The 24150-nt window shown below is 32.7% G+C and overlaps 2 protein-coding genes across 2 annotated transcripts in view; one reads left to right on the plus strand and one right to left on the minus strand.

Moving 5' to 3' along the window:
• LOC132747501 (tyrosine-protein phosphatase 10D-like) overlaps positions 1-24150 on the plus strand; it is an 85451-nt gene that overhangs the window by 51292 nt on the left and 10009 nt on the right. Inside the window, exons 9-22 of the mRNA XM_060736901.1 lie at positions 3749-3939; positions 4564-4759; positions 5211-5366; positions 6544-6675; positions 7241-7389; positions 8234-8332; positions 11804-11873; positions 15088-15267; positions 18322-18438; positions 18856-18970; positions 20126-20199; positions 20947-21073; positions 21869-21946; positions 22842-22923. Coding sequence (XP_060592884.1) covers positions 3749-3939; positions 4564-4759; positions 5211-5366; positions 6544-6675; positions 7241-7389; positions 8234-8332; positions 11804-11873; positions 15088-15267; positions 18322-18438; positions 18856-18970; positions 20126-20199; positions 20947-21073; positions 21869-21946; positions 22842-22923 — 1766 coding nt within the window. The remainder of the gene's footprint in view (positions 1-3748; positions 3940-4563; positions 4760-5210; positions 5367-6543; positions 6676-7240; positions 7390-8233; positions 8333-11803; positions 11874-15087; positions 15268-18321; positions 18439-18855; positions 18971-20125; positions 20200-20946; positions 21074-21868; positions 21947-22841; positions 22924-24150) is intronic.
• Positions 9171-11664, minus strand: LOC132747499 (uncharacterized). Its single transcript, XM_060736899.1, has 2 exons — positions 11511-11664; positions 9171-11078 (listed from the first exon to the last, which is right to left on the minus strand). Exons 1-2 carry the CDS (start codon positions 11662-11664, stop codon positions 10249-10251), a joined length of 984 nt encoding a protein of 327 aa, XP_060592882.1. The 3' UTR covers positions 9171-10248.

Consider the following 24150-nt stretch of genomic DNA (forward strand, 5'->3'; position numbering starts at 1 on the left):
TTGGCTCCAACAGGTTAAAATTTGAATGATTTTATTGATCTTCTCCTCTAGAACTAAAAGACACAGAGTAAGATATTTTGAACAAGGCATTGTCTTGTGGATTTCTCTACCAAGATTGTTCAAATTATAGCCCCGGGGTAAAAATTGGGCCCGTCCAAGGGATAATGTGTTTTCCTTATATGTATAAAGTAATACATTGTATTTAAAAATCTTTTTCTTCAAAACTACAAGGACTAGAGCTCAGATATTTATCATGAAACATAGTCTAGTGAACCTCTATTAACATAATTCAAATTAAAGCTTTGGGATCAAAATTGGTTCTGCCCCAGAAGGTCGTGGCTGTTCTTCTAATCATAGACCTTGGTATAAAATAGTCCAGCTCATGAGTTAAATAATGAGACATTAAATAATGCAAGGGAAACAAGTCTTATTGTCCCCTGCCCTTCCATCCATCTTTCCCTATAAACATAGAGGTACTTGTGTGACTAGGAGAACAATTGTTAAATGTACATTTTCTTTGACCCTATTAATTCTGTTTTTACTTGTGGGTCTTTTTTTAGTCACATAAGTATCATTTTGTAAATACATCTGTCCGTCAGTCTGTCCAACCGTACAAACATATATATACTTGGGGGCTTTGGGAACATTAGGTTACAGTAAATTTCCTTTGATGCTATTCATTCAGATAGCTCTTATATAGCTACTTTTTCACTTATTTGGCTAAATGAACAAAAGAGAACAAAAGAGTAGCCACTGAACAAAATGTCACTTTGAGTATGTCCTTCTGTGTGCTGTCTGCATTCAGCTTGTCCGGCTTGCACAGGTCAAACTGTTAGCGGGATTTCAATGAAACTTCATAGGTATGATCAGAACCATCCTTTGTTGTGCATATCACTGCAAGTTCTGCTTGATTGCACAAAATGGCCTCCAGAGCTATAAATAGAAAAATGGGTCAAGGACAGAAAAGGCAGGGCTGCATTTGTATACCAAATATCATCAGGCTTAGATGTTACAAAAAAATGTTTACCATTGGCCATTAATGTCAAAAATTTAACGAAGTTGGTAAACAGGAAGTGGATGAGCCACATACCTGAAATCGAAACCCACTGTATTACACCATGTGTTGATGCTGTATACCAAATAACAAGAGACTATGATAAGTAGTTGCGGAGAAAACTGTTACAAAAATATTTTTCCCACTCTCCTGCCCAAATGCCGGCCTGCAGCCCGACCTTCTCCATTTTATAACACGGGTTTGCACCTGTGCAACCCAGCCAAAAATCTCGTCCAGCTTTCATGAGGTCAAACTGCTCGTAGGATTTCAATGAAATAGGAGTGAGCATTACCATCCAATTAGTTGTGCATATAGCCCGTACATTCTGTTTGGCTGCACAAAATAGCCGCCAGAGCTAAAACAGGGCTTTCACAGGTCAAACTGCTGGTGGTATTTCAATAAAACTTGTGCATATGACACATCCTTGTTTCACAAAATGGCCATCAAAGCTCTAAATCTTGTTTTATTATGTTTCTTAAATGAATTATTGTTACATGTACTTGAATATGCAGATCTAGCATTGATCATAATTTTACACTGAAATCCAGATCCATACTATTGAAATAGCACTATTTTGTTCTTCATGATAACCTTCCCTAAAGTGCGAGATGTTGGTAACTCTGTTACAAGTTGTTGTTGGAATGTTTTATACATGTGAACAATTTGCTATGCAATTTTTATGAAGTGAAATTCAAAAGCTTGGAGTTTTATCCAAAGGTTATGAACTTGAGCAAGAGATTAATGTTTGGTTTTCAAAGATATTTATTGAATGATTTGAGCAGGACATTATGATTCCATCAATGTATAACTTTTTTCTTGTAAAGAAAGGTAGTATAGATTATTTAAATATTATACATTGTTATACATTGTTATCTAATGATTGTTTTAAATTGTAAATGTGTTTTATGTTTTCAGAAATAGGTAATGCTTTATTGAAAAATAACTGTAACTGTTTTTATGAAAAATAACTTAAGTGTAAATGTATTTTAAAGTTTTATACAGCAACATAAATGTCTAAATTTTTATCAAGTGAGAACACTTTTATTCTTTATTATATTATGACATATGAACACATCTGAACTTGACCCCCAAATTTATTACACATTACTGCTTTATGCTAAAGTTCATATGTTGTTCATCAGTTGTATAGAACTATTTTAATGATCTACTTCTGTTCTTACTATTTAGTGTTGTAATAATACGATGGCGATCTTTGTTTTCTTTTAGGCATACTTTCGGATATCAAATTGAAATTCCAAATATTGGTAAAAATCAAAATGTCAACAATAGAAAAATATGATGTTGTTTTTCATGTAGATTTTTCTTTTTAACTTGAAGAAGATCTACTTGTTGACTTACAAATTTGAAATGCATTTTTATGGAAAGATAAACCTGAAAGTTGCTTAAATTAAACTATCCAGCTCTAAGGAAAGTGGATTGTGCTGTCTACGGGCATGTTTTGTTAGCTCACCTGTCACAAAGTGACATGGTGAGCTATTGTGATCGCTTTTTGTCCCATGTCCGTCCGTAAACTTTTACTTTAAACAACATCTCGTCATAAACCGCTAAGCCAATTTCATCCAAGCTTCACAGGAATGTTCCTTGGGTAGTCAACTTTATAAATTGTTCAAAGAATTTAATTCTATGTAGAACTCTAGTTGCCATGGCAACCAAAAGAAAAAACTTAAAAAATCTTCTTATAGAAAACAGAAAGAGCTGCAGCTTAAATATTTGGCATGAAACATAGTCTATTCAGTGTCTACCAGTTTGATCAAAAAAATACCCTAGGGGTCAAAATTGGTCCCTCCCGGGGGGGGGGGGGGGGGGTGGGGGGGTGGGGGAGAGGTCATTGATTTTCCGTATTTGTATATAGTAAAAACTTAAAAAAATCTTCTTAAAAAAAACAAATACGTAGCTAGAGCTTAGATATTATGCATGAAACATCTTCTAGTGGGTGTCTACCAAGTTTGTTCAAATAAAGGCCCTGTGGTAAAAATTGGCCGCGCCCCAGGGGTCATTGTTTTTCCCTTTATGTATATTATAGTAAAAACTTAAAAAATCTCTTTTTTAAAAAACCAAAAGAGCTAGAGCTAAGATATATAGCATGAAACATCTTCTAATGGGTGTCTACCAAATTTGTTCAAATGAGGGCCCTTGGGTTTAAATTGGCCCTCGCCTCAGGGTTCATTGATTTTCCTTATAATTTTGTGTATAGTAAAAACTTAAAAAATCTTCTTTTAAAAAACCCAAAGAGCTAGAGTTCAGATACTAAGCATGAAATATCTTCTAGTGAGAGTCTACCAAGTTTGAACAAATAAAAGCCCTGGGGTGAAAATTAGGGCCGCCCAGGGAAGGGGGTCATTGTTTTCCCTATATATAAATAATATAATATAATATGTATAATAAAAACTTAAAAATCTTCTTACCAAAACCCCAAAGAGATAGAGCTTAGATATTTATCAGGAAACATCTTCTATTGGGTGTCTACCAGGTTTGTTCAAATAAAAGCCCTTGGGTTAAAATTGGCCCCGCCCCAGGGGTCTATATACAGATGAGCGATTTCAGGGCCATCATGGCCCTCTTGTTTAAGTTTGTAGTAGCTATTTTGTTTGAAAATAGAATCTATTATTTGAAGTTTGAGTCAATTTACTTTTAACTAATTGTTACTCAATTATGTTTGCAAACATTTTTCAGTATCTGACCCTCCTGATGGTTTTCAGACAACTGAGGTCACAAGTCGAAACATCTCTATTAAATGGACTGAGCCTATCAACTCATACAGTGAAGAAATCTACGGATATGTTATTCAGCTGAAAAACCAAGACACTTGTGTGGAAGAAATAGTTTATAAATGTTTAACCCCAAGTTGTTTTGGAACTTTTGAGGTGAATATTAATATTTTTGTTTAGGTTTTTGGTTTCTTTCAAATTTGTTTGGTTTTGTTATTTGAGTCTTTTGTAATAGTATTCCTAGTAAAGGTCTTTTGCTAATAATTTTAAGAAGACATTGATAATTGTATCTAGCACTTGCATCAAATGTGTTCTGATTTTTGTTACAACAGCTATGAAAAAGGTATAAATAATTATACAGAAATGTGCTGACTTTAAAGAATAACAAGAAGAATCACTTTTATAATTTATTTTTTGATCTTGGAAATTTTAGGCAATGTTTATTATCACTTTTATGACTCTCTGACCTGTACCTTCACATACAATAATAATTATTATATCCATGTTAGTTGCTGTAATGTTGTGTGAAAATCAAAATACAATTTTTTGACAGGGGAGGGGAGGGGGGGCTGGGGGTTGGATAGGGGTAGGTCAGGCCTAAGAGCATAATTTTCAAGTATCCTAGATTAAGATCAGATCAGGTTGTAACTATGGTTTCATATTTTATACAGAAACAAGCTGGTCAGAAATCGTTTAATATTGAAAAATATTTTTTTATCTGAATTATTATTAGATGGACTTAATAAATTAATAAATAGATTAAACAACTTTTATTTTCAGCCTTCTACTTTAGAGGATATGTGTGACAGTAATGTAAGAAAGTTGTTTCGTGTAAACAAACCTGAGCTTATTGGTTCAAAGTCATACCAGTTTTTGAATCTCTTACCAGATACAACTTATACTATTATTGGTGCAGCTGTCAACAATTTAGGAACTGGCAATACTGTTCAATTAGATATAACAACAGAAGAAGAAGGTATTGTTTCCCAATTAAAAGATCAGTGAAGGAAAAGTTAAAGTTGAGATATTGTCATTTGTAGTGAGAAATTATCAGTTGTATTAAGAAATTTGTAAAAGGAATTAACAATTGTAATAAAATTATCAGTTGTTTTGATGTCATTTGTAAAGTCTATATTGGGATACATGTAAAATCATCAGTTGTATTAAAAAAAAATATCTATTTCGTTAAAGGTAGATTTATTGTCAACATAATTATACATGTATAAAACATGTTTAAAATTATATGTGAATTGTCTCATGAAATTGTTTACTCTGAAACTATTGATCTGTGTTGCATGAAAAGCACTTAAATTAATTAGATAACTAGACACACTGACAAAAATGGAGTATGGTCGGTGCAGACAGGTCTTGTGTAATCTCTTTTCATTATCACAATATAAGTTCCTATTAACTGTATTATTTTACAGCTCCACAAATACCATACAATGTGGAAGTCAATGAAATGAAGACAACATCCTTTAAAGTGACTTGGAATATAAATGATCCCAGACCTGGCAAAACAAACTACACAGTTAAACTGATAGCTGAACATCCTGCAGAGTCCAAAGAAGTTATACTGACAGGTTGCATTTTTATATTCCTGACAAATTTTGGTACATGTATACATTATTATGCATTGGTTCTTCGTCCGTCTGTTGGCCGTTTTTTGTGTCCCCCTGTATCTTTTGAACCAATCAGAAAACATTAAAAAATTTGGCAGAAATATTACTTATAATGAGACAATGTGCATAGCACAGGTTTTGCTTTCTCAGAGGTCAAAATTAGCCCTGCCTAGTTGATTACTTGATGTTATGTAGACTTACAGAGGAAAACATATTTACTGGTAAGTTCCATTATATGAATCTACAATATCTAGAGCTCAGATACTTAGCATGTAGCATTGCCGTATTGACCTTTACAAAACCGATATGAATCATGCCCCTCAATTCAATATTGGCCCCGCCCTAGGGGCTACATGATTTATATAGACTTTTAGGAAAATACATCTAAGTCTTATTGTGTGAAACTACGATGCTTAGAGTGTTGATATTTAGCATGTGACATCACTTTGTTGACCATAAAATAACTGGTATTATTCATACCACTTGGGTCAATATTTTGACCCACACACCCACATACACTTACTTTGTTAATTTAGCTTTATATAGGAAAACACATTTTAAAGTCTTAATTTGGTGAAACTGCAATACCTTTAGTAGCATTGCCTTGTTGGCCCTTACAAAACTGGAATTTATCATGCCCTTAGAGTCAGTATTGGCCCTGCCCATAGGGTCACTAAATTGATATTAGACTTGTTAGAGAAAAACATTTCAGTCTAATTTTGTGAAACTTAAATGTGAAGAGCTAAGATATTTAGCATGTAGCACTTGCTTTATGTAGACTAAGGAATAGGAAAAAACATTCTTATCTTTTTGTGGATAAATACAGTATCCCTCTAAATTTGGCATAGAGCATTGCCTAGTGAACCTCTTTGAAAGTTTTATGAATCATTCTTAGAGTGGAAAAAATGCCTCCAGCATAGAGGTCTAATAGTATCATAAGTATAATTCAGATTAAACATTTTGAAGTATGAAAGTTATTTCTTGTTTAACATTTCAGACTTTTAAGATACTAATAAATCAAATGTTTTCATAGAAAACCCAGATTTTAAGGAATTATTTAAAATATTTTTAATCTAATCTTGTCTCATTTTGATGAACATTTTTATGAAAGAAAAGTATATATTTTATTTTTCTATAGGGTTTAACATTAGAGAATATCTTGCTGAAAATCTTCAAGAATATTGGAATTACAGTGTTTTAGTGACAGCTACTACTTCAAAAGGTTTCAAAACATCTATTGAGACGATAAAATACAGAACTCTTCCTACAGGTATACATTTTTATCTTGATATTTTGTGACATTTAAAACAACAATCTCCGTATAAGTTAAATTAGTTTTCAAATAAAACATTTTTTGTATATTTACACACCTGAATGTTATTAATGTGGTCATTTTGGCACTTTGAAAATGGATCAGTTTTTTTATTTTTAACTATTTGGAAACTATAAATGTGTCCTGATTGTTAACAATTTTAGGATATTACAGGAGAACCAAAATTGCAGCGCCTGTTGTCTTTTGGATAAATTATCTTCAATCAAAGTTTAGATACCAAAAAACGATAAAATCTAAAGTTCTACAGAACATATCTTTGAAATATCCTCTCAAAATTAACGATTTTAAAATCATTGTATAATGTTTAAAGATCTTGAAACCACATCCTTTATATGAATATTAAAGAAATAACAGAAAGGGTCAATGTGACTTGTTATCGTGATTATCTATGAAACTGTTCAGCTTACTTCAGCTGTGAGAAAAGTTGAGCACATTGCCTCCATGGACTTCTATTGTTAGAATTTACCTATCATATCTTCATTTTTCATTGCATTTATTTCAGCACCAGGAAAAGTTTCAAACTTTGTTCTCACACCCAATCCTGGTGGAAATTATACAAGGATGAAGATAAGCTGGCAAGCCCCAGACATATTGTTGCAGAATAGTGTGATAAAATCATACAGCTTTATGTATTTTCAAGACCAAAAAATTGTAAGTCTTCATGAAGACAGAAAAGCATTTCTTTATTTGACAAAATGTTGTTTAATGTGCCCATGTCTTAAAGTGCAGTAGCATATAGACCCTTTTACGATGCGGTCTATTGCTATGAAACATTGATCAGAAGTAGTATTTTTCCTAGCGCATGCGTGTAAGGCAAAAAGAGCATTGCCCTACATGGAAATATAGTAGAAGTTCATATAGACATTTCAGAGTTAGTTTAAGGTAAAAAGTAGAAAATTATATGAAATAGCTTTTTTACAAAAACATAAAAGATGCCTTTAAAGCTTTGTGGCCAAGTTTGCCATAAAAAGGCATGGAAAAGATTATTGTTTAAGAATTCCCAACTTACGACCACGAACCTGACATTGACATTGTTGTAAAACATGTGGGAATATATCTATTAGAAAATAAAGAGGTCAACATAATTGTTGTTGATTTTCATATAAAAACTAAAGAAATTTAAATAATATGAAATCAAGGTAAATTATCATTCTGAAAAAATAGTCAGAACACATAATAATGCATTTCAAGTTTTCAATCATTTTACCAGATTTTATCTGATTGATGCCAAACAGAAAATTTTTAACAACTGTTTCACCCATGTATCTGTTGAATATCACCAAATGTTGTATCAAGTCTATTTTAGGATAGTCATATTTTATTCTCTAGAAAGGATCCTCTATCCTCTGGTAATACATTATGCCATAGTTTATATCAACTTAAATTTTATCAACATTGATCATGTTTGCAGGAACTGCCTGTTACATTCCAGTTGGTAATTAAATTATCTTTAATGATAATCTATTAGTATGTGCTTTTTATTTTACTTTTTCAGGAAAGTAGACATAGTAAATCATTTGAACATGAACTATCCCAAAGTCATAATTATGAATTATTTGTGGATGTAATACCAGAAGAAACTTACACTTTTGAGGTATGTAATGTAAATTATTTATGGTCATTATCATAGAATACTAAAAGATGTAAATTTGAGATGATTTCTTGTACCTTTGACTTGAGTAGTCTTTATTCATATTTTTAAGTGAATATTATAATGAATATGATTTTTTCAACTAGAGGAAAGACAAAAACTGTGTTTTATAATGTTTTAATTAGAAAATAGTGCAGTGTTATAGAATTATGCATGGCTTAGAAATATCATGAAAAAATATATAAAAAAGAGAATTGATAAAAAAAAATGTTGAACTACATTAAGGGTAGAAGTAATTTTCCTGAAGTCATTTGGTTTATTGATGTCATATCAGCTGTCAATTATGATGTGCAAGCATTCATTTTTATGCTGTGTGACACTGTGTGTTGCCCTATCTGTTTGATTGGTGAATAGTGTGAAGCATGTTAGAATAATGGATTTAGAGGATGTTAGATGCTTGATCTGAAAAAGAAGCATTGAATGAGAAATAATTTGCAATAAAAATAGCAAATGTAAACAAATTTGTATGGAGGATAAAATAATGATATTCAGTACCTTTACTCAGTACCTTTACTAATTGTGAAAAAGCAAAAGGATCAAGACATAGTTTAGTTTGCCAACAAAAACCATTTCATTAACTGTAACAGAACACCAAAACAGAAATAAATCATTCAGGAAATAAAAGTTAACATTTTTGGGGCTTATGTGGCCTTTAATTATGTAAATTTACAATTTATTTCTGTCAGACCACCTGTATAGTTTTTTACTAAATTTGCATATTGATATTGAATATTATCAAATTCATATAATTTAACAAAGTTGAAAGATAGCAGTCTGTTAAGGTCTGAGCCCCATAATGGTCAATATTGCAATTTGAAAAAATTTCATGCTAGTTCTTTTCTATATCAGGTAAGACACTTACACATGAAATAATAAAAACTTTCACCGTTTATTAAGGTAGTAATTGTTATTTTTGTACCCCCACCCATAACCTTCAAAAATCAAACCAACAGTAAATAAATAAAAATTCTTCTTTATTGAAACTGAAAGAAAATTTCATTCATACTGGCCTAATGTCATACAGAATATATTGCTCAACAATACAATACTTCATAAATATTGATTTCATTCAACATATTTGAAAAAAATAATAAATCATTACCCCACCCACCCCAGCTTTTACCACTCTCAGAAAACTATGAACGTTTTTAAAAAATCGACAAAAAAAAATGAATAAAGTGACAGACCTGAAATTTACCAGAAATTGATATCAATATGTATAAAAGCTTTGTACCAAATTACAAAAAGATTTACCGTCTAGTTTTGAAAAAAAAAAGTTTTCAAATTTATTGTCGCTCACTGGTCGACACATGAAAAATCTGAATAAATTTGTTTATGTAGCAAAAAATCAAAATTTAAACATAACTAGATTGCTTCCATCATAAATTAATGTTTCAAAATAGTAATACATTTAATACCAAATGTTTTAGCTAAACTATTGTGAAAAAACTGCTTTTCAAGGCTCAAAATAGTATTAATAACACTAAAAAATTGAACAATATGAGCCTATATCCCACCCACTAACATTTCACTATTTTTAAAAATAACATTTAGTCATATTCCATCCATACAAAAAATCAGGTCTGACATTTAACAAATAATGCCATCAATGTTATGAAAGTGTTGTAGTAAATAACTCATATATAGTCTAGTTTTGATAAACATGTTTTCCAAATTTATCTAGATTGAGTACACCAAACATGAAAAATAAAAATAATACTTGCAAATACATTACACAATCCAAAAGTATGTAGAACATGTATGTAATATACAATCATAATGCATAAGTGTAACACATTATATGTTTTATGTGTTTACCATATTACCCTTTAGAAAATACTGCACATACAAAATGAGCTTTAACAATTTTTTTCAAAGTAAGCTGCAAGTTTAGGCACCACAGACTCTAGAGTCCTCTTTGCGTTGGTTACTCGAGGTTGGCCTTCACTATTTTTCGCAGTAAAAACATTTAACAGTCCATCTTCTCCTTTTCTCCTGAATATTGTTTTTAAGTGTTCAAAGTTCAGACCGGAACTTGCAATATTGTCAGCAGTTGCATTCTTCATCACCCCAGCTGCAATAAGTACTTCGAGAGTTGGAAAATTTTTCTTTTTTTCTTTATTACAGTCCATATTGAATTTAATATCAATCGGTGGAAAACTTTTTACAATCATACAATCATTTTGCGTTGACACCATCAGGGACACAAGCTCCGATAAACATTTTACGTCAGCTTCTGCATTATGTGCATTGTAGCCCTTGCACAAAAGATCACGGGCTAGATCCTCTTGTTTGTATGAAGTTCTATTAGGATACACATGTTTGAACACAGGTAAAGAATCTACTAACCCTGTGATAGCCGACAAGAAATTTGGTAGCAATCCACAAACTTTATATGCTGCTGTCAATACTATAAAGTCAAATCGCCTTCCATTATGGGCAATAATGTAAATATTGTCAAACGATTCAAGCCATGAAAGAAATTTTTTCAATGCTACATGTAACGGAACTGGCTCCACTGTCACACCATCCACTGCCATCACCTTTTCATTAACCATAATAATTTTGGTAACATTCTCTGCAGCTGATGTGATTGGAATTTTTGGGATAACATACTTGTTGAATGTAGAACCAGTTGACATTTCAACAGCAGCTATCTGGGTGATGTGCGGAATTTGATCTCCCCTTACTGAAACATAAATGATCGTAATTTACTATAAAAATTATGTTCAAAGGTAACAATAACCATTGAATAAAACAAATAAGATCAGTTTTCTATCCAAGTTCACAATACTTCATGTATTCTTTTAAAACATAACAAATACCAAAGAACTAGAAGGTTTTTTGTCAAAAAAAAAATCAAAACAAAAACATATGTCTCCCAATTATGCACTATTAATAGGGTTGGTAACAACTATTTTTGTTTCTTTATTGAGGGTTAATTGCAAATTACCCAGCTGCTGTTACCAGTGTTACCTGTGAAATTACCAGTACTTTGTACCTTTCAACTTTTCCACATAATAACTTATGCCATATCAGGCTATAACTCAGGATCTGTTGATCTAGAGACCTGTGCTCCATCTGATTTGCTAAATTTATAGGTTGAAAGAAAGTCACTTACTTAGATCAGTGGTTTCCAGATCAGCTACAATGTAAGTCGGTGGTCCATGTGGTATAACTTGCTTGAACACTCCACGTGGAATAGGATCAGGTAGTCTTTCAATATCCACCTCTTCATCATGACCAATGCCTGTCAGCAAACAGTAAATACACATAAATGAAAAGAACAGAGTGTAATAATTACTTTGGTCACAAAAACACTCAATTTATTTCAAGTTTATCAAGCAAGACCTCAATTTAGTTGTAAACTGACTTTTAATTCAGACTCAATCCTTTGATGTTTTTTTCTTCCAGGTGAATGCAATAAATGAGCAAAACGAGACTGGAGAAAAAAACTCTGAAACAAAGACTGCCCCTGCTGGAGGTATTTGATATTAAATATAAATCACTGTTTAGAAATCATGATATTTAACTGTCCCTTTTCAAAGAAACCCTTTTCAAAGAAAAAGAGTTCAGAAATTACATCCTCAATTCACAATTTGTCATTTCTCAATGTTGGTGGGTGGGTGAATCACGTGACTTTGTATAGTAATACAAATGAGAAATGGCAGCCACCGAGCCTTGGCAAGTTTTGTATTTTTAGCTCACCTGTCACAAAGTGACAGGGTGAGCTTTTGTGATCGCTTTTCGTCCGGCGTCCGTCCATCGTCCGTCCGTCCGTAAACTTTTGCTTTAAATGACATCTCCTCATAAACCACTGAGCCAATTTCATCCAAACTTCACAGAAATGTTCCTTTGGTGGTCACCTTTAAAAATTGTTCAAAGAATTTAATTCCATGCAGAACTCCGGTTGCCATGGCAACCGAAAGAAAAATCTTTAAATATCTTCTTTTAAAGAACCCTAAGAGCTAGAGCTTAGATATTTGGCATGAAACATCTTCTAGTGAGTGTCTACCAAGTTTGTTCAAATAAAAGCCCTGGGGTCAAAATTGGCCCCGCCCCAGGGGGTCATTGATTTTCCCTATATGCATATAGTAAAAACTTAAAAAATCTTCTTTTAAAGAACCCAAAGAGCTAGAGCTAAGATATTTGGCAAGAAACATCTTCTAGTGAGTGTCTACCAAGTTTGTTCAAATAAAAGCCCTGGGGTCAAAATTGGCCCCGCCCCAGGGGGTCATTGATTTTCCCTATATGCATATAGTAAAAACCTTAACAATCTTCTTTTAAAGAACCCAAAGAGCTAGAGCTAAGATATTTAGCATGAAACATGTTCTAAGGGTGTCTACCAAATTTGTTCAAATAAAAGCCCTGGGGTCAAAATTGGCCCCGCCCCGGGGGTCATTGATTTTCCTTATATCTGTATGGCAAAAACTTAAAAATCTTCTTTGAAAAAACCCATTTAGCTAGAATTTAGATATTAAGCATGAAGCATCTTCATAGCTAATGTTTAGATATTAAGCATGAAACATCTTCTAATCAGTGTCTACAAAGTTTGTTCAAATAAAAGCCCCAGGGTCAAAATTGGCCCATCCCCGGGGGTCATTGATTTTCCTTTTTTGTGTATAGCAAAAACTTAAAAATCTTCTTTGAAAAAACCCAAATAGCTAGAGTTTAGATATTAAGCATGAAACATCTTTTAGTAAATATCTACAAAGTTTGTTCAAATAAAAGCCCAAGGGTCAAAACTGGCCCTGCCCTAGGGGTGTCATTGTTTTTAACTATATGTGTATAGTAAAAACTTAAAAAATCTTTTAAAAAACCCAATGAGCTAGAACTTAGATGTTTAGCATGAAACATCTTCTTATGGGTGTCTACCAAGTCTGTTCAAATAAAAGCCCTTGGGTAAAAATTGGCCGGGGGGGGGGGGGGGATGGGGCTATATACAGGTGAGCGACCTCAGGGCCATCATGGCCCTCTTGTTATAAATTTAGGTGAAAAATCTTTCCTTAATCCAAACTAGACCTAGCCTATCATATGCATGGTGAGTGTGGTTTGTCAGATTTGCTTAACCTTTTAGTATTTTGCTGCATTATTTTATTTGAAAATATATAATGGTTGTTTGTCTGCCTTCATTTTTGTGTCGCCTCTACGGAGTAGTGGCGACATATAGGGATCACTTCTCCCTCGTCCGTCTGTCCATCTGTCCGTCACAAAACTTGTCCGGACTACTCCTCATAAACTACTGGTGAAATTTCAGCCAAACTTTACAGGAATCATCAGTACCAAGTCTAGTTGTGCATATTGTCAGCATTTTCCGGTTCAATGCCGGTTCAAGGATTTTTGTAAGAGTTATGGCCCTTTAATAATTTTTATTTTTTAAGTTTGTCGGGACTACTTCTCTTATACCACTAATGCAATTTCAATGAAACTTTACAGGATTGATCTGTACATATGTAGCTCAAGTCCTTGCGCATATTGCACGGGTTTTCCGGTTGAATGATTTTTGGCCGAGTTATGGCCCTTTGATAAAAAGGTGTTTTTTTCTGTGTGTTGCTAGATACACAAAAGCTTGTCCGGACTACTCCTCATAAACTACTGGTGCAATTTTATCCAACCTTTACAGGAATGATCAGTACCAAGTCTAGTTGTGGACTGTCTGTCTGTCTGTCTGTCTGTCACAAAACTTGTCCCCACTACTCCTCATAAACTACTGGGGCAATTTCATCCTAACTTAACAGGAATTTATGTCGCCACTACTCTGATCACTTCTCCGTCTGTCACAAAACTTGTCCCAACATGAAATTGGCCATGATGAGGCGACACATGTGATCACTGATCGCTCTTGTATCATATATACATGTAAATATACCTCTTAAGTATACACCCAATTGTAGTTGGCATTAAATATCTTTTTGCAATTTTCACAATATTATATTACTTTCTTTTAATTTCCTTTAAAACTAAGAGTAAAAGAATAAGAACCGGATCAACTGATTGAGAGTAAAATTTAAAATTAAATAGATTTATGATTAAAACATATGGAATAAATATATTAATCACATAAACCTCGGCACAGGAGTGTAAGACATTGACTGTTAAATAAAAAATATATATTTCACTAGTGCAAGCTTATGTTTGTGTTACACTTTAGCTATGTCAAAAATAATAGTTTTCTCCAAATTTTTGTGTCTGCATTATAAATTGGAAAACAGACATTAATTTCGCCCCCTCAAATGATCCCCCACTTCCCCCCAGACATTTGCTTCCCATTTCTGTCATGGTGGCCATTTTGCCCCTCGTCTGTTTTGGATTGGCAGACATTTGCCCCATGGAAATTTTGAAGGACAGACATTTCTCCACACTTGGCTCAGATGTCCTATTGAACAAGGATATGTGCAGACCGCTTTCGTCATTAAGTTGGTACATGATCAAGGTCACACTTTAAGGTCAGATAATTTCATGTCTGCACAATAAAATCTATACACTTTAATTGACTTTCTTCAAACTTTGCTCATAGTCGCACTTTCAAAAATATAGATACATGGTCCTTCAAAAAATCCTGCAACCTCAAAATATTTAAGGTATTTCTAACTTTCGTGAAAGCTACTGTTGAATTAAAAATTATATCTTTCTTTTTAAAGTATTTACATATGTCTTGTTTGATGCATTTGAGCTTATTTTGCTTACCTGCATTTCAGTTCCTATCAACATAGCAAAGACTCAAAATATTACATTAATACCAAGTGATAAAGTTAAAAATGTAGGAGAGACAAGACTGACAGTGTCAATAGTGAAAGAATTCTTTCTTGAAGAAACATATGGTAAAGTACAAGAAAGAGGTCTGTTTGTGTGTCCAAAGAAGGATTGTAGTCTAAAAGGTAAGCTCTGTTTCAGTCTCATCAAAAGGAAATGCTAAGATATGTATATTAATGTGTAACTATTTCAGACATGCATAACAGTTTGAGTGTGCTTCTTTCCATCATTCTGTCACATAAAATTTAGTTTCTCACACAGCCTCTATTTATTGACAGAAATGAGTATATTTGGTTTGTAGTTTTCTTTAGACAGCCTTCATTCACTCATATTATTTTAATTAATAACCTTACGTGGCAATTTGCCAGTATGACAGGTTTGAGTTTAATAAAGTAAAAGTCATTAGGCCTAGTAATGTACCATTTTACTTTCCTCATAGAGCCTTTGTTTGTGTTACCTATATCATTAAAACAAACTCCTTGCAATGACGTCTACCAAGAGGCTAAAAAGATTATTTTACATTTCTACTTTTTAGCTCGACTATTCGATAAGAATAAGTAGAGCTATTGCAGTCACCCGAGCGTCGGCGTCGGCGTAACCACTTATGTTAAAGTTTTTGTAATAGTTCAAATATTTTCGAAGTCCATTGACATATGGCTTTGAAACTTTGCACACTTGTTCACCATCATGACCCCAACCTGTAGACAGGAGGAGGTAACTCTATCAAGCATTTTGACAGAATTATGCCCCTTTTTCGACTTAGAATTTACGTTAAAGTTTTTGTAATAGTTCAAATATTTTCAAAGTCCATTGACATATGGCTTTGAAACTTTGCACACTTGTTCGACATCATGACCCCAACCTGTAGACAGGAGAAGGTAACTCTATCAAGCATTTTGACAGAATTATGCCCCTTTTTCGACTTAGAATTTACGTTAAAGTTTTTGTAATAGTTCAAATATTTTCAAAGTCCATTGACATATGGCTTTGAAACTTTGCACACTTGTTCACCATCATGACCCCAACCTATAGACAGGAGGAGGTAACTCTATCAAGCATTTTGACAGAATTATGCCCCTTTTTAGCTCGACTATTCGATAAGAATAAGTAGAGCTATTGCAGTCACCCGAGCGTTGGCGTCCGCGTCGGCGTCGGCGTAACCACTTATGTTAAAGTTTTTGTAATAGTTCAAATATTTTCAAAGTCCATAGACATATGGCTTTGAAACTTTGCACACTTGTTCACCATCATGACCCCAACCTGTAGACAGGAGGATGTAACTCTATCAAGCATTTTGACAGAATTATGCCCCTTTTTGACTTAAAATTTACGTTAAAGTTTTTGTAATAGTTCAAATATTTTCAAAGTCCATTGACATATGGCTTTGAAACTTTGCACACTTGTTCACCATCATGACCCCAACCTGTAGACAAGAGGAGGTAACTCTATCAAGCATTTTGACAGAATTATGCTCCTTTTTCGACTTAGAATTTACGTTAAAGTTTTGTAATAGTTCAAATATTTTCAAGTCCATTGACATATGGCTTTGAAACTTTGCACACTTGTTCACCATCATGACCCCAACCTGTAAACAGGAGGAGGTAACTGTATGAAGCATTTTTTTACTATCAAGCACTAAGAATAGTCGAGCGTTGCTGTCCTACCGACAGCTCTTGTTCGACTTAGAATTTACGTTAAACTTTTTGTAATAGTTCAAATATTTTCAAAGTCCATTGACATATGGCTTTGAAACTTTGCACACTTGTTCAACATCATGACCCCAACCTGTAAACAGGAGGAGGTAACTCTATCAAGCATTTTGACAGAATTATGCCCCTTTTTCGACTTAGAATTTACGTTAAACTTTTTGTAATAGTTCAAATATTTTCAAAGTCCATTGACATATGGCTTTGAAACTTTGCACACTTGTTCAACATCATGACCCCAACCTGTAAACAGGAGGAGGTAACTCTATCAAGCATTTTGACAGAATTATGCCCCTTTTTCGACTTAGAATTTACGTTAAACTTTTTGTAATAGTTCAAATATTTTCAAAGTCCATTGACATATGGCTTTGAAACTTTGCACACTTGTTCAACATCATGACCCAAACCTGTAAACAGGAGGAGGTAACTCTATCAAGCATTTTGACAGAATTATGCCCCTTTTTCGACTTAGAATTTACGTTAAAGTTTTTGTAATAGTTCAAATATTTTCAAAGTCCATTGACATATGGCTTTGAAACTTTGCACACTTGTTCACCATCATGACCCCAACCTGTAAACAGGAGGAGGTAACTGTATCAAGCATTTTTTTTTACTATCAAGCACTAAGAATAGTCGAGCGTTGCTGTCCTACCGACAGCTCTTGTTTGGAAATATTTTTGAGATATGGTATATAGCAATATTTTTTGTTGGGTTTGATAAATTTTCATTTCTTTCCATTAGAGTTCATTATAGTTTTTGAAATGTTTTTTTAACATAAGTTAAAGCACGTTAGAGGAGCATTCATCAATTCCACAGATGATGGGGTCACTCCTTATGTACTTATGTCAGCTCTTCCTAACCTGATTCATAACTTAAGAAGAAATAAGCCATGCTTTTGTAACTTAAAAGGGGTATTGCCCATGGATAGTAGATTAACCTGATTTGATTTAAAAGTCAGAAAGTCAAAGGTCACTGCGGTTTTGACCACCAAAGGTTTATCTGACTGATAACTAAAAAACACTTTGGCCTACAGTACTAAGATTTGGTGTGGAGGTAGGCCATGACTAGAGGAGACTTTGAGGTCAGTGGGTCACAGTGGTCTGGTCCACTGAAAGCTTATACAGTTGCTTTAGTCTACAGTCCTAAGATTTGGTGTAAAAGTTGGTAATGACCAGCAGACAACTTGTTTTAAATTAGAGGTAGGTCTGTAAGTGATGGTCATAGTGGTGTATGAAATCCTTATCTAATCCAGAGCAAGAGTTTCATAAGTCATAATTTATGTTAATTATGATAAAATTATAATACATATATGTATATATTTTGTGTATTAATATAATATTGGCTTTAATAAAACATGCATGCAAGTATGTCATTGTGACAGCAAATGATAAAATGGGACCATCAGAGTATCCTTTAGACACATTTCTACTGATATTGTCTGGCAGTTTTGATAAAAAAACTTTTTTAATTTAGATACTGTGACAATGTTAGCACACTTTGATGGAATGGACAGCTGGAAGGAAAATAAAGAATCTTACAGGGTCACAAATAAAACATGGTTTGATGATCTAGAAAAGAGTCAAACAAAAAGTAAGGTTATACATGTGTTACAGCAATTAGTTTTTTAAATATCTTAAACCTACTAACAATCTTATCTTCTGCAATCTTAATATCAAAACTTTACAGTACGAATTGCATTTGGAATCATTGGATGAGAATATATGTTGCTCACAAGAAAATTCATTTTAGTATTATGGAAATGTTGTATTCCAGCAATATCTTTATCAAAAGTTCACCACTTTTTGTAAACAATCTCTTCTAGTTTTTGATATGCAAAATGATATAACAATCAAGTTATATTTTTTGTGTATCTCATTTCAGCATATTACAGGTAATGATTTTATAACATGAGATATATGAGTTGCCTAGAAGAAGTTGTCAAAGAACTTTTTTTCACTGATCTTTAATTTATACTGAATAACTTTGTTTCTACCTTTCTTTATCAAGGTAGGAGAAGACGTTCTGTTACTGAACTTGAATATACTGTTGGAGTAGAGGATTGCTCTAAACTGAGTACTGACAAGTATTGTAATGGACCACTGCAACCTGGATCAACATACTAGTATGTTTTATTTGAAAATATATTTGATGCTTCTACAGTTTTACTGTCACTCAACTTTTTTCTGTTGTCAAGTGTTACACAAATGTATAAACTGTGGAAAATGGATGAGAAGAATTGAAAGTAGTATTTTTACTGTTTTAATTAGTTATATTATAAATATGAATGTATTTTGAAAGATTAGTTTGTCTGCAAGTTAAAGGGAGCTAAGGCTAAGTGATAAAGATGGGGGAGGGGGTACCCGGGTATTGTAGGTTCAAGTCGTACTGGGTTTGCAATAATGTTTCTTCCTTTTACACTGGTTCTGGTTACTTCTGTGTTAGAAGTCTCCAGGAAGGCTGGAATAAGCTAAAGGTTTGCTTCACTAATAAGTTTAGATAGATTAAGTTTAAACTGCAGTTTCATGACTAAATTATTTAATGTATGATTGAAGTATTTTGAGGTATTGCTGCTGTCAGTAAAATAATCCAAAATAGTTTTGAGTAATAATGATTCAAAGAAATATATATTTTAAAACTCATGTCATGTTTCCTTTAAATAGATTTATATTTACATAAACAATTCCCTTGAAATGGTTTTGTTGACCCCTGTAAACTTTGATCATGATTTACACACTAGCCCCCCACACCCCAATGTGATACTCCCCTGTAAACACTCTATTAAAAATAATTTTAATGTTTAAACAAGATTGGGACACTTGTTTCTATGATAAAACTGATTTTCAAACAATCTTTACATATATGAAAAAAATACGGTTTACCATCAGGTTAAATAAAGTGCTATATTATCACCTAGTCTTTCAAAGGCTGACAAAAAAGATATTTCTGAGAAAAAATACTATTTTGTGCCAATATTGTAAAATGATTTAGATTGAAAAAAGCAATGGTGAAAAATCAGTGAAACTTATATGATATAAAGTTTGGAGAGTTTAATTGATTTTAAATATATTGCTGTGGATAGCTGCATAAATGTTATGAAATATGCATTTAATTGCTTGAGTATAATCGTTACAGATGTTCACAGACATGGCACTTTTAAACTGTCATTTTCATGCTTTACAATTATATAGATTATGTTATGGTACATAAGTGAATTTAAATACTTGTACCAACAGTTGACAATTATGACTCACTTGTATAACAATACTTTTTTTTTCAGCATATTTTGTGTGTCATGTACTAGTGGAGGTTGTCTTGTAAGTGATGGAAATGGTCCATTTATAACAAAAGCAGGTAATGATATTTTGTAAATGAAAAGTAAACAAAAATTGTCTAAGTTTTCTCTTATGATGCTAATTTTAGCTTAAATTAGTGCAAAAACACATGATCTGTGCCTACAGCAAGATAAGCCATTGGGATCATTCAGTGTATGTCCATCCATATATACTTTTCAATAATAGACTTTTTTTATGAAAATGTACAATGTATGTATGTACATACATGTAGGGAAAAATCTATGTTAAATTTCGATATTTTTTCAAAGAAATGATTTCTAGTCTTTTGCAAAGAAATCATTAATTTTATAAAACATTTTTTATTTTGCCAATAATTGTAATGTTTCTCATATGCCTTTTAAGTATCAAGTTACCTTGAAACTTTAAACCTGGCAGGGAGTTAAGGTCCGTCCATCTAGGTCTCTGAGGGTAACAAAATTGATTTTGTCCCTGTTCCAAAATTGGTAAGCTATGCTCTGCATTTGGTTCAGAAGAGTTTAGGTGAGCATTCATTATATGGTTGAAAATACAAATTATGAACATCCAATTTTAGAAATGCTTTTGGTAACAACAGAAAATATGTTTTCATTTTGCTATTTTTCATGACATTATGTATAGGTACTGAATGTCATTGCTCTTATGTACCATTTTTCTTTTGAAAATATATGTAGTAGTCATAAACTTATAACAATAAAACTTATATCAATATCTTCTTTCCAAAATTTGGTCTTGATATTTAAATAATATGCAATCAAATATTTTTCAGTGCCAGATGAGGAAGCAAATCTGGGATTGATAATTGGTTTAGTTGTGGCTGGAGTGGTTATCATAGTCCTGATTGCAGTGATTGCAGTTCTTTTACTGCGGAGGAAAAGGAGGCACGGTGATGGCATGTAAGTTTACATCATTACATACATATGGGAACAGTGGCTAATTTTACATGGCTTCAGACCCAAGGACCAAGGGTTAAAGAACTATTTTCATCAACACAGTTTTAAGAAAGACTCAAATGTACAAAGAAGTCAATCTACCAGACTTAGGATGGTTATTTTTACATAAGGTTGAGTTAGAATAAATGAATGTGAATTTTTAAAAAACTTATGTTTCATTTTCAGTTGCATGGTATCTTAGATATTATAATGTTATGCATATGATGACAAAACTTTATTATTATTCATCACATGTTTTATTTACCTCAGACCTTACGTTAACTGCCTAAAGAAAACCATATTATTCTAAATTAGGGTTTGTAACACTTATTATTTCGACGCTAAACCTGTTGTTTAACACAGTTTTAAATAATCATGGAGCTTACTATAGGCAAGTATATCTATAAAGAATAAAACAATGTTAGAAATCTTCGGCCATTCGGGAACTATTTTGCTTGAAAATTAATGCACCTGTCATTTGACAATCTTTACACAGTGATTTCCCCTAACTTTTCGGCGTTAGTGTACATATAAAGGGAAGTAACCGCTTCAAAAAAGCGGACTACTTTCGACATTTGCAATTAACAGCATCAGGGTCTGAAATTTTCACTACCATTATTTGTTTGGGTCGTTGGACCCAAACAAATAAAAATTATTGAAAAATAAAGTTTGAGTGATTTCTTATTAAAATTGGAAATGATAGATCTAATGTGATTTGTTTTTGTTGCTTTTCTAATGTTATTTATGTTGTTTTATAAGGAAACCTTCTCCAGGTGAAGACGATGATGATGATTTCACTAAATTAGACCCAGCCACTGCCAACATAAAAAGGAAAAGGTAAAAAACAACATGTACTTTATTTGAACAGTGAATGAAAATGGTGATAACTGATCAGCTAGAAAAAAATCAGATAATTACATTTCTGGAATTTGACTCATTTCTGTCTCACAATAATAAAGATATGATATGTTTAATGTTAGAGTACTTTTATTTCAATAAATTCAATTTTGCTTAACCAGGACAGTACAAGGTGCTAAGTCCAAATATGAACCTATTGAAATAAAAAAAAACACAAGTGATAGGTCAATTTAATTAAAATTTAAAAATAAAAAAGAAATTAAAACATTTCTTTTTTCTAATATTTGTTTTTCAATTTTCCCATATTCAGTAGTGTTTCAAATATTCAAATATAATTCCCAGCCCTAATATATATATAAGTAACATGTAAGTTACAAGGAAATATAAGACTATTTTGTTACATACTGACATGATTTCCACTATTTCCTTATTAAACATTGAGTTTTTAAGTGTGTCAATATACTAAACATTATCATTTCATTTGATGTAAGGTTTGCAGCTATAAACCAATTGACATCCAGTTAACTTATTACTTCCCTTCTAAATGTTGTTTAACAACTTTCAATAATTCTTTTACTTTAAGCATATTAGAATAAACATAGATATTAATTTTTTTTTACATTATCATAGAGTATTTCACAGTTTATGTTTTACATCCTTTCAATCAATCTATCAATCAGGCCTATGTAAATTGTAATTATATTACTGAACATCTGGAAGAGAACCATGTAATATTGTATAACAATTCTACAAAAAAAACAACAACAAAAACTAAACTTGTGTTGTTATATATGAGATATATTGTGGTATAATTATGTACCTTAACATGTTAAATGCTTTAGGCATGTTATATGATATAAGATTATTATTCCAGGCCAATCAATTTGAATGATATTGAGGAATATGTCGGCAATATGCACAAAGACAGCAACCTGCTCTTCTCAGCTGAATATGAGGTAAATAATGAGAGAAGTATATGTGTTGCATTAAGAAATGTATCATACCATTTTGTGTTTATATTCAGGTCCATTTTCTTAATGTGTCAAAGTAAAATGAAAGTCTCGATTTTTCCTCTTATATATTCTTTTAAATTATTAACCCATTACTTCATGAGCATTTTGTCAAAAATGGCTGTTTTCATTGAAAAGTCTCCCGTTACAAGTTCAAATTGCTATAATACTATAAAAACTGCTTCAACACTAATCAAACTTGGCACAAATGTTGACTGGACCATTGCCCTTGCAACAACATGCTCAGGCTTAAATTTTAGGTTTCCATGGCAACGAGGAGACATCTCAAAATTGCCAAAAATCACTATTTTGCGTTGATTTTTTCCGTCAAAATTGATTTTAAAGTGCTGCAACTTCTCAATGGATTGAGATAGAGTCAAATGCTTTTCAGCGTTGGTTACACGTTACCTTATGATCAATCTGGGGTCATTTATAGCCTCTCACAAGTCCAAAATTTTCTTGGCGATGAGGGGGACTACGCCCCCCTTCAAACCCCCCAAACAGAAGGGGGAATATCCCCCTTCTGGCAACCCCCTGATGTATGTTTTGGTTGGAGGCGCACCGAAAAAGAGTTCACTTTATTTAACAGCATTTCTCAAACAAAAACAAGTGTTGGGGGCCTAAATAAGGTATTTTTTCACCATTTGAGACAACAAAATGGGGGGGGGGGGGTGAAAAGGCGTGTATATAAAGTAATGGGTTAAAAGCTATATTTGAGTCAATTTTTATTTTTCATATTTTACAATGTGTCAAAATTTTTACTTGGTCCATCAAGAATAATTTGGGAATAGAATTTTGATATCAGCTGACCTACTTTTGATATCACTTAACCTACTATTTTTGTTTTTTTTACATACAGACTTGAAATTTGGACCATGGGTGTAATTTATGATGCCGAATGGAATTCAGCTGACCTTCTTTTGATATTATTGATATCATTTGACCTACTTTCTTGGTTTTTGACAGACATGGAATTTGGACCAATGATATTATCTGACCTACTTTTGATATATTATCTGACCTACTTTTGATATCATTTGACCTACTTTCTTGTTTTTTGACATACAGACTTGAAATTTAGACTAGGAATGTAAATTTTGATGTTGAACTGAATTTTGATTTCAGTTGACCTACTTTTGATGTTACTGACACCATTTGACCTACTTTCTTGTT

This window comes from Ruditapes philippinarum, unplaced genomic scaffold, assembly GCF_026571515.1.
Source record: "Ruditapes philippinarum isolate M1 unplaced genomic scaffold, ASM2657151v2 ctg287_1_1_1_1, whole genome shotgun sequence".
NCBI lineage: Eukaryota > Metazoa > Mollusca > Bivalvia > Venerida > Veneridae > Ruditapes > Ruditapes philippinarum.